The 15,963-nt window shown below is 42.4% G+C and overlaps 1 protein-coding gene across 1 annotated transcript; it reads right to left on the reverse strand.

Annotated features, from left to right (window-relative positions):
* Positions 1 to 1,227: 1,227 nt before the first annotated feature.
* LOC146865568 (homeobox protein CDX-1-like) lies at positions 1,228 to 5,293 on the reverse strand. Its single transcript, XM_085640166.1, has 2 exons — positions 4,909 to 5,293; positions 1,228 to 1,337 (listed from the first exon to the last, which is right to left on the reverse strand). The coding sequence occupies exons 1-2, from the start codon at positions 5,291 to 5,293 to the stop codon at positions 1,228 to 1,230; spliced, it is 495 nt and encodes a 164-aa protein (XP_085496292.1).
* Between the last annotated feature and the right edge of the window lie 10,670 nt (positions 5,294 to 15,963).

A 15,963-nucleotide genomic window follows, 5' to 3' on the forward strand; every position in this document is an offset into this window, starting at 1 on the left:
CAACAGAGGCGTCAGAATTTTTGACGCATCTGTCAATCCTTGTGTCATAGTGCGCCGTATTGTAAATACGGCGCATCTATGGTGGCGCAAGGGTTTCTAAGGGTGGCGCAGGGAAAGTGACGCATCTGTAGAGATGCGTCAGTTTCTTGTAAATCTGCCCCCACGTCTTTACCAGTGATTTAAAATATATTAAATGTGAGAGAGGGGCTATGGAGAGTTGAGAGGCACTTTTGCCGGATAGTAGTGAGGAAATCTGAGAAGGAGGTCATGGGGGGGCGGGGTGGGGCGGCGCAAGAAAATATTGTCACACTGGGCACCACCCACGCTGAAGCCAGTCCTGCATATGCGTATATACGTATAGGGAGAACAAGGAATTATTTGTGTTGCAAGTCATGTTAGCATTTGTTGTAAATGCACTTGCTGCATATCTTTTTGAAATATTTTAATCATGGATAGAATTTGATACGGTAGATTCGGCAATTTTCATACACATAGAGCTGCTTCAACACCTCTGAATTATAAACACTATTGTAACTTAGAAGTCCCACTGGGATATCAAGAATTTCAAGCATGATTAGGTGGACAACTACCCCATGTAGTTCAAAATGTTAGACTGGGTCCCTTGAATGATGTAGTGGCTTCCTGGTTTGTTTTAGCTGGGTATATATCTGGGCACAATAAATCTGACAGCTCCAAAAGTAAGACACTTACTAACTCATATAATAGTCTTTTGTAGGTGACTTTGACAGCATATTCTATAATCGACTGATATAAGAGCGTTTGTTCATTGCAAAAGAAACTCCGGCAACCTTACTCATTCATCTATAAATTAATACACAATTTTATGGCTCAGAGAAAATAGGTCTTCTTTATATTCAGATCTTTATTGACAATCAACAATAGAAAAATTCATAAAAGTGTTCTAATTTTTATATATGAAACAACAGTGTCTCCTAGATCAATAATGCACATTACTATAGAGATTAAAATAGATACTAAACAAACAGCATTCACACCAATCATACCATCTATCATGCCGTTATATTCAACAACACCCTCATCCTTGAATAAAACCAAGTGCCACCTAGCAAAATATCGATAAGGGTAGATCTTGTGGATACCAACAACAATGCTATTACACCTTCAGTCGATTTTTAGTAGCACACTGTGTCTTTTATGTGTCTTGGATATACAATACATTTATTTTCAGATATAGCTCTAGGATGTTCAATCCATGTGGCTCATATTCTTAATATTATATCTCCATCCACGTGCATTTCGGAAACGCAGCACCTTCTTCAGGAAAGCCACCTCAAAACCTTTTTCTTGTAGGTATCCTGCAAACATATTTGACATTATACTGAGCCAAATTACAGACAAAAGTGAATAATAAATATAATTTCAAACACTCGTAAACTAGGCCAGAACCTCCGCCAATTGTATGCTGTCACCGTGTGTATTTTGACTCTCATTACGTGATGAACCTCCATATGAATGGCCATAATTAGTAACACACTAATGAATTTAGGTTCACCACTACTTCACTCAATGTGGGTAATCTATATTTACGAAAAAGTGCTAACCAACACCCATGTGTCTTAATGTGCTCGCTCTCAATGAAAACTCTCTGTGTGCGCCACATGCAACCCAGATAAGGGATATTATGTGAATCGTATATTTACCAAACCTATTATTAAGGTTCCTTAAAACCAATTCCTTTATATATATTGACAGAACTATGCCTCCAAATTAGAAACGGGTACAAGAACACTGGAAGGCAAAGGAACATATGTAAGAAGAATAACCCCAAAGTGGCTGAATCTTAAAAGAGGTACACCTGAGGGAATCTGAGAAATAAAAATTCACGTACATAAGACACAAGAGGATGTAATGTGTCTTGAAAGAAGAATATATGAATGATTGTATTGTACTGGGTGTTGAGGTCAAGTGGGCTAGAACAAAGGTCTATGAGTATTGGGGTATGTAGTTGAACATTATAAAATTACCATCCTATGGATGATTACCACTAATAAGTAAGGATCATGTTAGGCGAAAGGCGGCTGTCTAATTATCTAACTTTCTGCTCCTGAACGTCGAGGAGCAAAGGGGATGGATATTTGAACTTCCTTATAACACAGATCAGCGTTGCATGAGTTTTTACATAAGAGTCCGAAAAATTCTAGTGAAGATAACATAGATATACTAATAGAATAGAGCTGTAATTGCAACCTTATGATTATTGATGACAAGGAACCTAGCACGAATTGTTAGTCTGAAAAAATAGAAAGGTAACTCTTACACTGCTATCAATCAAATGTTCGGAACCTACCTCTGCAACTTTCGCGCTGCAATGAATTACTAGCTCATAAAATGCCCATATGGTCTAAATGTGGGACCTAGGCATATATTTGATTAAAGGGACATAACTCAATACAGATACCAATTGGGGCAAGCCTGTTTTTTGTTTTTTTTAAAAGAAAGAGCCTAATTAGTGATGGTAATGCCAGATTGTAAATAACTCACCTCTTAGCTCAGCAGCAACAGTAAACAGAGGGGCTTATTTACAAGCCCCTTGCGCCACTTTTGCGTCACTTTCCCCATGTTAACAAGCATTGGCATAGCCAATAGGTCTCGCCTTTGGGACCTTTTAAGTGTTTAACCATGCAACAGTTAATTTTGTTGCACCAAGGATATTGTGCTGCATAACTAAATACTTATAAGGTCCCAAAAGCGAGGCCTATTGGCTATGCCAATGCTTGTTTTAAAAGTGTGTTGCAGACACGGCTCAGAAGTTGACGTGTGGTGGGTTCAATGCCCAAATCATCCAATTGATCGAAGACCCGATATCTCTCTCGTTGCCAAAAGTGTTAAACTTGTAATGTGTCGAATTTAATTGAATTGAATTGTAATGTGTCTAAATATACATATATGCACTTACGTACGAGTAGATACACAGATGCCTGCATAGTTCGTTAATGTTGCTGTCAGTTACTTTGAAGTAATATTTCAGAAATGTGCAACGTTTATTGAATCTTTCCATTATATTGAGGGACCTGCGGGTTTAAATGTGAAGCTCGCCGGATGCAGTGCGCTCACCCCAGCAACTTGGCAGACAACGGACGCGCTGCATTTGCTGTGAAGGCCTGCATAGAACATGGAGCTTCGGGGATTTTTCGACTCAGCTTCCCCGTTCTGTTAGAACTTGTGCTGCTGTGCTGGATACTAGGCACGTCCTACATGCTGCGATGCAAAGCAGCTGGACCATAGCAGCTTGCTCCACATAAAAGACTTATTATTGCATCCTTAATTTTGGTAGATTGTACCTAGCGCCTTCTAATGACTCTTATTTATGCAGTGCGTTATTGTACACAGTTTCATACACGGCGGCCCAAATGCAATCCATCTGTTGGCCTAAGGGCTAGTATAAACTCTTCCTACAAGCGTGGCCTCGCCCAGGCTGCAGCCTGTTCTTCTAGGCTTTGGTATTTCCATCCAAGTGACAGTCTCGGGTTCACACCCGGAAACACACTGCGCTTCTCAGCGACCAGCTAATGAATCCAAACCCTCGCTGTGCAGGTGCATTCGAAGCCTAAGCACAGAGTACCGTAGGCGGTCGTGCTCCCAGCAGGAGGGTGCCCTAGGACGCCAAGACGCAAATTACCATTCCAGCTGGAGTCCTGGAATATTTGTGAGAGTGCAACTTTCACCAAATTAGACCAGTTTGCTTATTTACTAGTGGAACTGTTACAAAATAATGTTGTGGAAGGTGAACATTTTTTTAAAGGGATGAAACGTAGTAACTTTGCATTGTGAAAATTGTTGCCCTGAGGGGGCCGCTCAGGTTAAAATAAAGATACTAGGTATTCTGCCTGCTCAAATGTGTACATTCGTTATTTGATGCCGGCGTCAGTGCTGTTTCTAAGCACTTCACTATTGGCAGACAAGACATTTGGGGGTAGGAGGTAAAGTGGTTTGTTTGCCCACACTCACGCAAATTCACGAAGTCAGGAGTGAACTTAAATCACGCAATTTAATTACTAGATTTGACATTCCTTAATGACTTGTCAGCAGTAAAATAAAAAAGACACCTTAGGAACGCACACACACACACACACACACACACACACACCTGATTAAACAAAAGCCAACTCCACTTTTGATGTGATGGTTTAGAAACTGTTGTCTATTGGCTGCCAAGTGCCCCCTAAATAAGCTGGTAGCCCTGTTTTAAAACATTAATGGCATTTAACAAACCCAGGATAAGCTTCACTAATTCACCAGTTAACTAAATGATACAATTCATTTTCAAGGTAAAAAAAACGGTTTATTCCATACCATGGTAAAACTCAAGTTGCATTTTAAACACCATCGTTTTAGGTCCTCCACTCAAATTACTTTAATATTTTCACTACACTAATTCGCCACTAATCCTTTATCGGTTCTGGAGTAGCGTGCTACTCGCCGAAAAAATGCTTCGACGCCTGGTCAGGGGTAGTAAGCACTATTTAAACGTAATTACATTATAATACAGGTCAAACTTGTCATTTTTTGTTTTTTGCAGTTTTATATACTCGAGCTGAAGCTATTGGGGCGCTTTACATGAGCACCGGTTACATTACACAACAACACATTTTTTCTTTGATTACAATAAACCGGTTCGGTTATATGGCAGGATAATATGGCATCTGTCACCTAATTTTAGAGCATGCTAATCTTCAATTTGCATTGGTTTGGTCGTCGTGTAATGTATCCACCTCCATGCGAGGCTTCTTTGACCCCATGTGGCCAATGGAAGATAGGTAAGATCCATCGTAAGCCGCCGCCTCCTGTGTGAAGTGCCCTGGGTTCACCCTCGCCGCCGACGCTCAGCAGAGAAGAGAATCTGTTATAAAAGGGGACTCTGCTCACCTGATGCAGCGGGCTCCGCAGTTTTCCTCATCCATATGTAGGGGTGCAGCTTAGGGGTACTGTCCGAGATAGGCACCGCATTCCCCGTATCCACCAAGGGCAGGAGATCGGTGCCAGCAGGGTATATGGAGCTGTACTCGTGCGAGCCGTATGGGATGTGTCCGGGCATTGGCGCAGACACCAGGCTAGGCATTCCTGTCCCGTAGGCGCTCCAGTCCTCCCTTGGGAGTCCGTAGTTTGGGCCCCAGCCCCCCGAAGAGTGGCTGTGCTCCTCCACCTGCATTGCAGGGTGGTGGTATCCTGCATATTCGGTGTAGGGTTGGGTGGGCTCAAAGTTCTGGCTGGGCAGACTTTTGGTGGTGGAGCTGACAGAGCCTGGGAACATGTCGCTCTCCTTGTCCCCAAAGTAGCTCACTTACATGATGCGTGTGTTAGGGACTACCTCAGAGGTCCTGCTGCTCCTAGGACATCCTGGGTGGTGGCTGGTGCGTGCCCTCTGGTCACTTTATCTGCTGCTTCTGCCCGTGGCAGAGAAATAGTGCCCTCCCTGCACTGCCTAGAACTTGCAGGAGCCTCTGGAAGTGCTACCAAGCGCTGCAGCTTGTGCGAATGGTCCATGCAGGCCCTGTCTGCCGTCAGGCCTCGCCTTTGCCTGCTCCAAAGACATTTGCATTCAAAAGAAGCACTGAGGCCCCGGCCAGCCCACCCCGCTGACTTCAGAACAAGCCCCCAGACCTCCGCTAAGCGATACAGTTATTGTAGGACCACATTTCTAATTGTACGCCTTTACACAAATACGCATTGAATTGTATATCTGCGATCTGCTCTCGAACATCCTTTTGAAACATATCATGTTTGAAACAGTAAACACGGCTACATTTCGTAAAGCACAACGTAAAGTCCGTGAGCAGTTATGGAATTATTAACAATTTAAATGTTTAGAGGTTGCCATGAAATTCTTTAATAGTAAGATCAGATCATATTTTTCTATTACGCATATTTTGTGATTGAAAGTCTTTTGGGAGTTACATGTTTCAAACTAATTTAGGGGATATTTGAGCGCACGTTCTTTATACATACATTTTAATGAAAAAATGTTTTATCACAAAAACACAACATACGTTGGTGTTTTCCTAACTGAACAAAGACAACATTGAGTTTGCAATGAGCGCCTAGTAAATCGAGTGGATAAAATAAATATAGACATGCAGTGTAAAACGGGAGTGCTGGCGAATGGTAGATATTCCTGTTTGCGTTTTACTATTCTTTGGAGTAGGTGGCTGGAAAAGATGCTGTTTTTTTCTGGAGTCGGTAGGGCCTGAGTCATGGGCAGTTTGTAAATGGGTGGTGTGAAAAAAGATGTACGAGTTGTAATCAGCTTCTTTCCTTGTTAGAGGTGTGCCTTCTCGGGCTAACGCTGTGCACTTTGAGACCTATCTGTGTCACACGTTCCCTCTACTTTCAGTAGACGCCTGGCTGTTCACATGGCGGGATAGGCCAGGTTACATATAAAAACAAGCATTGGCCGCGTGGCAGTAAAAGTAACGCCGCGCGGCCGTAAAAGCGAAAGTCATTGCGATCGCTCTGAAAGCGAAAGTGATCGCGATGACGCGCTAAAGCACGAGTTTTCAAAGTGCTGCTGAAGGCTAGCGGTTCGCGTGTGCACACTCATGTGAACGCAAGCGCTAGGCCAGCCAGCAGCACTTTGAAAAGTCACCTCCAAAATGTCTCTCCGAGCCTGGGCTCAGCGAGACCTAAAAATTACACAAAAGTGGCACAAGGGCCTTGTAAATAAGCCCCAGAGTCTGCAGTACTGGGGGTAGATAACCCACTGGCCTCAAGCAATGGCTGTCCTATACCTCGCTGTAGGGTATGCCAGCTACATCGATATTTGAAGGTGCTGCAAGCGATACGGCATGGAATTAACAGTAAAGCTTAATGACTGTCCAGCCATCGGGCCACCCCGACAATGCAACCAATGAGGCCGTATTTATTGTTTTATGGAAAGGTGTAAATTTAGCATAATCAATGTGCCAAAACTATAAATGAAGAAAAGACAACGAAAATGATATTAGGCCTGGAATTGCATCCAGGAAATCATGCTTAGGAAGATAAAACCTTCTTAGGAGTTAGATGCACTGAAAGTGGCACAAGAATGTCATAATGGCAAGAGCCAGGTGTGTGACCGCCAAGAAGGGGGACTGAATGGGAAAATGAGATCCAGCTGAGATGGTAGATGAACTAAGTATGGCAATAAAGTGTCATAAAAGAATTGCCAGAGGTGTACAAAAACAAAAAGATGGAAACAATCAAGGTATGTACACATCAGAAGGAAATAAAGAGAAGACATAATACATCTAATAAATATATTAGCTGTTGGCACATGAAAACAGTATATGTATATACAATGGAAATTCTGAAGTGTTATATTTAGTAGCATTTTCCCAAGGAATCTCACTATTGAGACCTCGTGCGTGTGTATCTAAGGTACAAATCCAAAAGAATTCTCATATTTTCCTTATTCAAATTGGATCAACCCCTACCTTTCTTTAGTTTTTTGTCTCCACAATTAACCATCTTATCTCGTCTGGTTGGTGCATTGTTTCTGTGTAATGTTTTACTTATGGTGCATTTATTTTAGCTGTTCTAATCGCTGATCTGTGCTCTGTAACATGGGTGGCAAAGGGCCGTACTGTTTCTCCAACATAACCCAAATGACAAGGGCACATGAAGAGGTAAACAATATTTTTGGCCTCACAGTTATTAAACGTTCTCAAATGCACCATGTATTGATTCAAAGTAAAGGTATCTGTCTCAATGGCACTGTCACATGCCTTACACGGGGTACATTTGTGGTGCCCAATGATAGGTGTGCTACATTTTCTGCCTGCACAAATGGTGTTGGTTTCTGTACACAGGATCTCACTATATGGACTTTAAGATTTTTGTTGCCTCTGTGTGTAAATATGGGTTTCGTAATCCTCAGATTCTGGTCTGCATCACTGTTAAATGTGTGCCAAATAGAACTAGCAATTTGATGAACTTTTTAGTTTAGGGCTGAATGTCTAATGACACATACTAGTTTTGGCTCACTTTTTGATGCTTAGCTATGAAGTAAATTGTCCCTATCATAAAACCTGGCTCTCTTAAAGGCTTTTCGTACTAGCCTCTTGGGATCTCCTCTAGTGAGGAATTTTCTCTCATTATGACTGTCCTTGTGTCATAGTCTTCTAAATTAGTACAATTTCTTCTTAATCTTAAGAATTGTCCAAATGGAATGCTCTGCTTCTGATTTCTAGGGTGAACGCTATTATAATGCAATAGTGTATTCCTTTCAGTGGGTTTCACATAGAGATCTACCTCCAACTGGCCATTGTTGTGATGTATCACTATGTCTAGGAATGATCTTGGCTTTGGTTGCTAAGTGCTGTAAATTTCATATTTGAATTACATAAGTTAAGCCATTGGAGACATTTGTTCAGATTTTCCTGTGTACTCACCCGGATGAAAAAAAAAATCATCTATGTATCGTGACCAATTGGTCACGGTTTAAAAAAAAAGAAGCGAAGTCATTTTGAATATATTTATGTTCAAATAAAGCCATATAGATATTAGTTATATTGTGTGCACAGGAAGCCCCCATGCTGACTCCCTTTATTTGTTTGTATAGCTGTCCTCCAAATTCAAAGGTGTTTCTTCCAGCACAAATTGAAGGCATTCTCTACTGAAAGACTTTGGGGCGTCACTTAGGTGTTCACCCATGAAAGCCTCTACTTTGTTGATCGTCCCTTTTTGGGAAATGTTACTGTATAAAGCTTCAATGTCTAACATGACAAGAGTGTCACGATTAGGATTGAAAGTGAGTAAGTATAGATTACCCACATTGACTGAAGTAGTGGTGAACCTTTATTCATTCATTTGTGTTTTACTAATTATGGCCATTCATATGGAGGGTCATCACGCAATGTGAACCAAAATACACATGGTGACAGCATGTAATTGGTGGAGGTTCTGACCTGGTTTAGAGTGTTTAAAATAATATTTATTATTTACTTTTTTCTGTAATTTGGCTCAGTATAATGTAAAATAGGACTGCGGGATACTATTTTATTTATCAGGTTCTTCCGGGTGTATCTATTTTAATATTCAGTCCACTTTGGGATTATTATTCTTACATATGTTTCTTTGCCTTCCATTACTCTTGTACCCGTGCCCGATTTGGAGGCATAGTTCTGTCAAAATATATAAACCCATTGGTTTTGAGGATCTTTAATAATACGATTGATAAATATATATGATTGAAATAATATCACTTACCTGGGCTGCATGTAGCTCACAGAGCATTTTAATTGAGAGCGAGCACATTAAAACACATGGGTATTGTCTAGTACTTTTTCGTAAATATAGATTATCCACATTCAGTGAAGTAGTAGTGAACCTTAAATCATTAATTAGTGTGTTACTTTTATGGCCATTCATATGGAGGTTCATCACACAATGAGAGCCGAAATACACATGATGACAACATGTAAATGGTGGAGGTTCTGGCCCAGTTTAGAGTGTTTAAAATTATATTTATTATTTTCTTTTTTCTGTAATTTGTCTCTGTAGAATGTAAAATAAGAATGCAGGACACCTACAAGAAAAAGGTTTGTAGGTGGCTTTCCTGAAGAAGGTGCTGCACTGCCGAAACGCGCATAAATATGAGATGAAAGATTAAGAACATGAACCAAATGGATTGAACATCCAAGAGCTATATCTGAAAATAAATATATTTTATATCCAAGACACATAAAAGATACATTGTGCTACTAAAAATCGACTGAAGATGTAAAATCTTTGTTGTTGGTATCCACAAGGTCTACCCTTATCGGTATTTTGTTAGGTGGCACATGATTTTATTGAAGGATTAGTGTGTTGTTGAATATAACGGCATAATAGATGGTATGACTGGTGTGAATGCAGTTTGTTTAATATATATTTTAATTTCTATAGCAATGTGCATTATTGATCTAGGAGACACAGTTGTTTCATATAAAAAAATGAGAACACTTTTGCTAATTTTTCTATTGCTGATTGTCAATAAAGATAAGTAAAACCTCCTTTTTTGAGCCATAGAATCGTGTACGATTTTATGGAGGAATAAGTAAGGTTGACAGGCTTTCTTTTGCAATGTAGATATGTTGCCTGCCCTATGAACCTTTATTTATATCAGGACTCCCCACTTTTTTCCATTGATAAGAGTGTTCTCAGCACAGCAAGGACATCCATCCATAAAAACAGATGGAAATATGAAGACTTGCCCAAACTTTCGCATTTGCAAATTTTAAAATAACAGAAATTCCCCCACCTCTATTGAGAACTGCATCAGTTGTCCAAATTCAGTATAACGGTCCACATTCCGAATATAGGCATGGGCTTTTAATTGGAGCAGGCTTTCTGAGGTTACTGGTATAGCAAATGTCTTCAAACGTAAGGCAAAATTAAACAGTCCAGCGAGAGCAGCATTTATATACTAATAATCTTCAACCTCTATTGGAGTAGCATGTAGAGAGCACACCTAGCCACCTCTGTGGGTAACGCCGCAGATGATACCTGCCTGCTACTGCAGGCCAGCAAACAGTTTATCTTAGAAACAGATGATTGTCAGAATTCCCCTCACACACAACAGTTACATTATAAACATTAACAAGAGTTTATTGGCAAGTGCTGAGTGCCTGCCTTTCTTCAGTTTGAATGGAGAGTACCAGGACTTCTCAGGGGGTGCAGTACTTCAAATGGTAGAGTACTGGCATTTCTCGATTGCAGACTGGAACTCTAGGGAAGTGAGTAACTGTTATTTTATATTTTATTTGCATGCATTGATGTTCTTCACAAACGGAACAGATTCAGCAAAGCCACAGTGTAAATTCCTCTCATGTGCTGATGGAACTCGACCACCACTGCCTGCACTAGTGTCTGCTCCCCTCGCCCAGAGAAGTTTCATCAAAGGTAACAATGGTGCACACTTTCCTTCATAGAAACAGAATAGGTACTGCACATACACCAACACTGTAAGCTGTCCTTACACAATCAACATTGCAAGCTTCATTAATACACACATAGCAGGTAAAGTATAGGGAACAACACTGTAACGCTTGACACAGTAACATTTAGAATAGGTAAACTATACTGTAGATGTGCAGGCTTCTATCACACAGAACAGAAACAGGGTAGACTGCAACAGTCCAATCTCCTCTCATACACAGAACACACAAAGCAGGTTATCAATTGTGCACACTTCACTCACACAAACAACATGTACTGTACAGTCAGCAGCTGTACAAGCCTCTTACCCTATCACTCAAATTCCACCTCGACATACACATAGGAGGTCCAGCACAGGCACCAGTAATGCAAGATTCCCTCTGACAGGAGACAGACTGTTTGTTATAACCACCATGTATTTTCTCTTCTAGGTATACCCCTTTCAAATATATATATTCATTTTTATAGGTGCAGATTTTAAATATAAATGCACATTTTTTATTGTTGTTATTTTTTTCAAAGGGATAATTTACCCTGATTTTAATATATTTAAGTTTTTTCTGTTGTTTGAATTGTCTTTCCAGTGATTGTTTCTAAATAATGTATAAGGCATCATGAACATTTATATCTCGATTTCTCACTTGTGTTTAAATAATAAACACGATTTCAAAGAATGTAAGTAAGTGAAAGATCATAAAGTCTTTGCTACAAAATGTTTTTGAGAAAATGTTCCACAATGTTCAGACAGAATATGAAAGCTATAACACAACGTTATGAGATAGAGAGCAACTTTGTATGAGAGATTTGGGACTGAGGGGCATAAAGAGCCATACTCCTCTTTCCTTGCTGTAGGCTATGAGGAAGGCACACCCAGCCTTCACATGTCTTATCTGCCAGCTTACAGATGAGTAGTACAGCTGTTTCTTTTCTGAAGATTGGTTCTATTTTTCATAAAGGTATGTAGGTATGAACCGTCCATCAAACTCAAAGTAGGCCTCAATAGGTGGTAGGTTTAGCTTAGTTAGCTGACAGAAAGGTAGGGTTGGGAATATTGATGTAAAGACGCTTTATGATACCACCATAATGTTACAATGTTGTCTTTTTACTATTCTGCCTCCTGATAAGTATCATTGCCACGATGTTGTTCATTTTTAGGTCGAGCCTTGGCAGTGCGCATGGGCTGTCTGCAAGACCTGCTGTAATCACTCAACATTGGGAAATTCCGCCTGCTGCTTACCATTGGCTCTGTCCTGCGTCAGTCTTCTTTGGTGGCTCCTTATTGGTTGGTGTTCCCAATACCTCACTTCTGTTTTTCATTCAGAAACACCAGCCAAATACAGTTTCATTACGCTGTGGGACTACTTTTATTTCCTTCTGATCGTTCTTTAATGTGGTCGTTTGTTCGTAACCATCCTCATTTTTAATTTTGTTACAAATCACATTGTTTATTAATTTTATTAATTCCAATCTGCACACCATTGTTTAATTAATTTTATAAGTTCCTATCTACATTTTTTGTACACACAGGAAAGCCAAGCCACGACTCGAACCCGGTTTCCAAGCCCCAAAGTCAGCAGCTCTGCACTTACACTATGTGAGGACCAAAGTGCTGCGAATTACATGCACAGTGCGGCACCCCCTCCTGTATACCAGTGTTTGCTGTTTCATTAACAATTACGGCACTGCTTTTTTCCTGCCTAATGGCAGCACAAACATTACCATCGATTTTAGAATCTCCAGGCAGTGTCGTCAGAAGAGCGGTATATTTTACAAATGTCCAGCAGCCATACAACATTTTGGGAGTCTGTTCTGGGCTAGGCTTTGCGATGAAATCAACATGTTTTACAACAAACTAACTCAGGTAGGGGAAAACACCGTACATTTTATTGCACTCTCTTTCAGACAGTTTGAAGGGTACAGCTAAACTCAGTGCTTAATTTGAGCCGGAGCTTTCCGTTGCTGAGCACCGGCACTTAATTGGTTTCCGGTGCGACCTAATTGTCAACACCAGACTTAGGGCAGTCTGCCACAAGGTGGCGCTGCTCATGTAATTTAGAGATCAGCAGATTAACAGTTGTTTAGGAAAACAATATACATAAAAAAATTACTAATACCTGCCTCCCCAGCCATTCCTTTAGCTTTGGGGACCTAGAATAATCTCAACTGTCGCATTTACATGCGAGAGAGATGGTTAGTGGTTGTTTTGGCAGCGATGACAGGGGTTATGGGTGGTGCAAGCTGCAGTGGTCTCCTGGTCGGAGCCCTGGCACTTAATATTTTACAAATTAAGTACTGGCTAAACTGCATGACTGATTATACACCTATATCGACGGGAGATTTAAGCTGCTGAGCAGCATGTGATGCTGTATAGGTCACTAGATGACTCCGGAAGACCTGACTCTTACAACAGTTAGCCTGTGATGTGTGGTAAGATTCTTCAATCCTAAACAGCAGGGGAACAAACAAGAGAGGCGCTTGTGACATCACCAAAAGCGTGAGATGTGTGCCGTAGGCCTTTCATTTGTTTGATAGGGGCGATCTACCAGGCACTGCAGGCACTTGTCCTCCATTGAAAAGGTGGAAGTGGCATCCATCTTCAAGTGTTTTATCCCCGTTCGTAAATTAATTATTTTGAGAAGGTTCCAAAAATGCAACTCAAAAGTCCAGCGTTGATCGGCATTTACCACAAGGTTTGAGCTAAAGCCTAATGGTGAGAGGTGTCGACTGTAGAACTGGGAACTTAGGGGCCCATTAGGATGGCGGTCGGAAATGCACCCCGACCACAATGGAAGCGGAAAACAACCGCCCGCCGGCACCGTGGAAAAAACCGGCAGCCAATTTAGGAACAACCGCCAAAAAACACCGACCGCGGCGGAACGGGGCCAAGAAAAACCGCCTGTAGCGGGCGGAGATGGCCAAAATCCATCCGCGGCAGTCGGATTCGCAGCGGAAAAACATCAACCCGCCGCAAGTATAGCGGAGACACCGCATGGGAAATTAGGATATCCCCGACGGTCCCATGGTACGTACCGCGTCTCCGACCGCCATGGTCACACAATGGGATGAATGGGAGACCCAGCGGAAGAGCTGAAGCATTGCCACCGTTGCGGACGATCCGTAAAAATTATGATGGACGAAGCAAAAAACCCACAATAATTCCAAAAAGTGCACACAGCAAACTAGCCATGCCCCCAAATACACAAAACACACCCCAATGACACAACCACATGGCACAAAGAAACATACAAATCCCAGGACAACACACCTGACAACAATACCCCAATTGGACACACCCACATAGCTGAGTATAAAACCCGCCCCTTTCCTGACCACAATCCTTTGCAATACTTCATGAGAGAAGGGATACGCACCCCAGCTGAAAGGAGAGGCAAAGAACACAACATCACTAGCCACATCATACACAGCACCACCACCACTTCCACACCTGCACAACTAACCCCCCTGCACAACACACACCATACACATCACAACCACACCCACCAATTACACTCCTGCACCCACAACCACTTTGCACACCACACACCATGGCCACACAGAAAGTGAGTTTACAGTCATGATAGATGAGATAGTCAGAGTGGAACCACAGCTTTTTGGTAGCCTGGTCCAACAGACACTATTAGCCACAAGTACATAAATGTGGGCAAGGATAGTCCAAAGGGTCAATGCAGTAAGGACCACCCCAAGATCAAAAAAGGAGATCATGTTGCGGTGGCATGATCTGCAGTGGGTGGTCAAGGAGAGGAGGAGCAAGAACCGAGAGCTGGCTCAGAGGATGGTGGTGGCCTTCCTATTCCACAAAAACCATTCACACCATGGGAGGAGAAGGTGCTTGCCATACTGTATCCAGAGAGTCTCACAGGAGTAGCCGGGGGAGTGGAGGCTGGTAAGTACAAATAAATGACTACCACCACTCTGCTATGTACAGTCCCGCACAACTACAAAGCTTCACCACCTAGGACAAATTCCATCCATCTGCAACACACACTCACAAAAACATGTCTCACAGATTCAACATTCACCCACTCCCATTCACCCCAAACATAGCTACCAACATTACCATGGTGGCATGTGTACAGGCAGACAGCACTACAACTCCCACCAGGCCCCCTTGTCCCACAGCATCAGAAAGATGGAGCCCTCCCCCCATCCCACCCAGAAGCATGTGTCAGCCATTACATTACCCTCATCAAACTTATAGGTAGGTAGCCATCTACACAATGAGGGTGTTTGGGGGTGGGAGGCCTGCACTACCACTACCACTCGCACCATGCCCCCTGGCCCACACCTCAGCAGGATGGAGCCCTCCCCCCACCCTACCCAGAAGCATGTGTCAGCCATAACATTACCCTCATCAAACTTACAGGTAGGTAGCCATCTTCCCTGGGAGGGTGTTTGTGGTGGGAGGCCTGTACCACTACTCCCACCATGCACCCTGCCCCCCACCTCAGCAGGATGGAGCCCTCTCCCCACCCCACCCAGAAGCATGTGTCAGCCATTACATTACCCTCATCAAACTTACAGGTAGGTAGCCATCTGCACAATGAGGGTGTTTGGGGGTGGGAGGCCTGCACTACCACTCCCACCATCTCCCCTGCCCCCCACCTCAGCAGGATGGAGCCCTTCCCCCTCCCCACCTAGAAGCAGTTGGAAGCCATTGCAGTACACCAAACAAACTTACAGTTAGGTAGGAATCTTCACAATGAGGGTGTTTGGGGGTGGGAGGCCTGCACTACCACTCCCACCATGCCCCCTGTCCCATACCTCAGCAGGATGGCGCCCTCACCCCACACTACCCAGAAGCATGTGTCAGCCATTACGGGGCATATCAGCAAGGGCCGGCGATAATTATCTCTAAGCGCACTTAGCGCTAGGATAATTATCGCCGGCTATCACTTGCTTTCTATCATGGAGATAGCGTGCTATCAGCAACGCTTATCTCCAAAGCGATAGAAATGCATGCGTTAGCTGAAAAACAGTGTGATTATCGCTGGAGATCCAGCGATAATT

Source organism: Triturus cristatus, chromosome 2_1, assembly GCF_964204655.1.
Source record: "Triturus cristatus chromosome 2_1, aTriCri1.1, whole genome shotgun sequence".
NCBI lineage: Eukaryota > Metazoa > Chordata > Amphibia > Caudata > Salamandridae > Triturus > Triturus cristatus.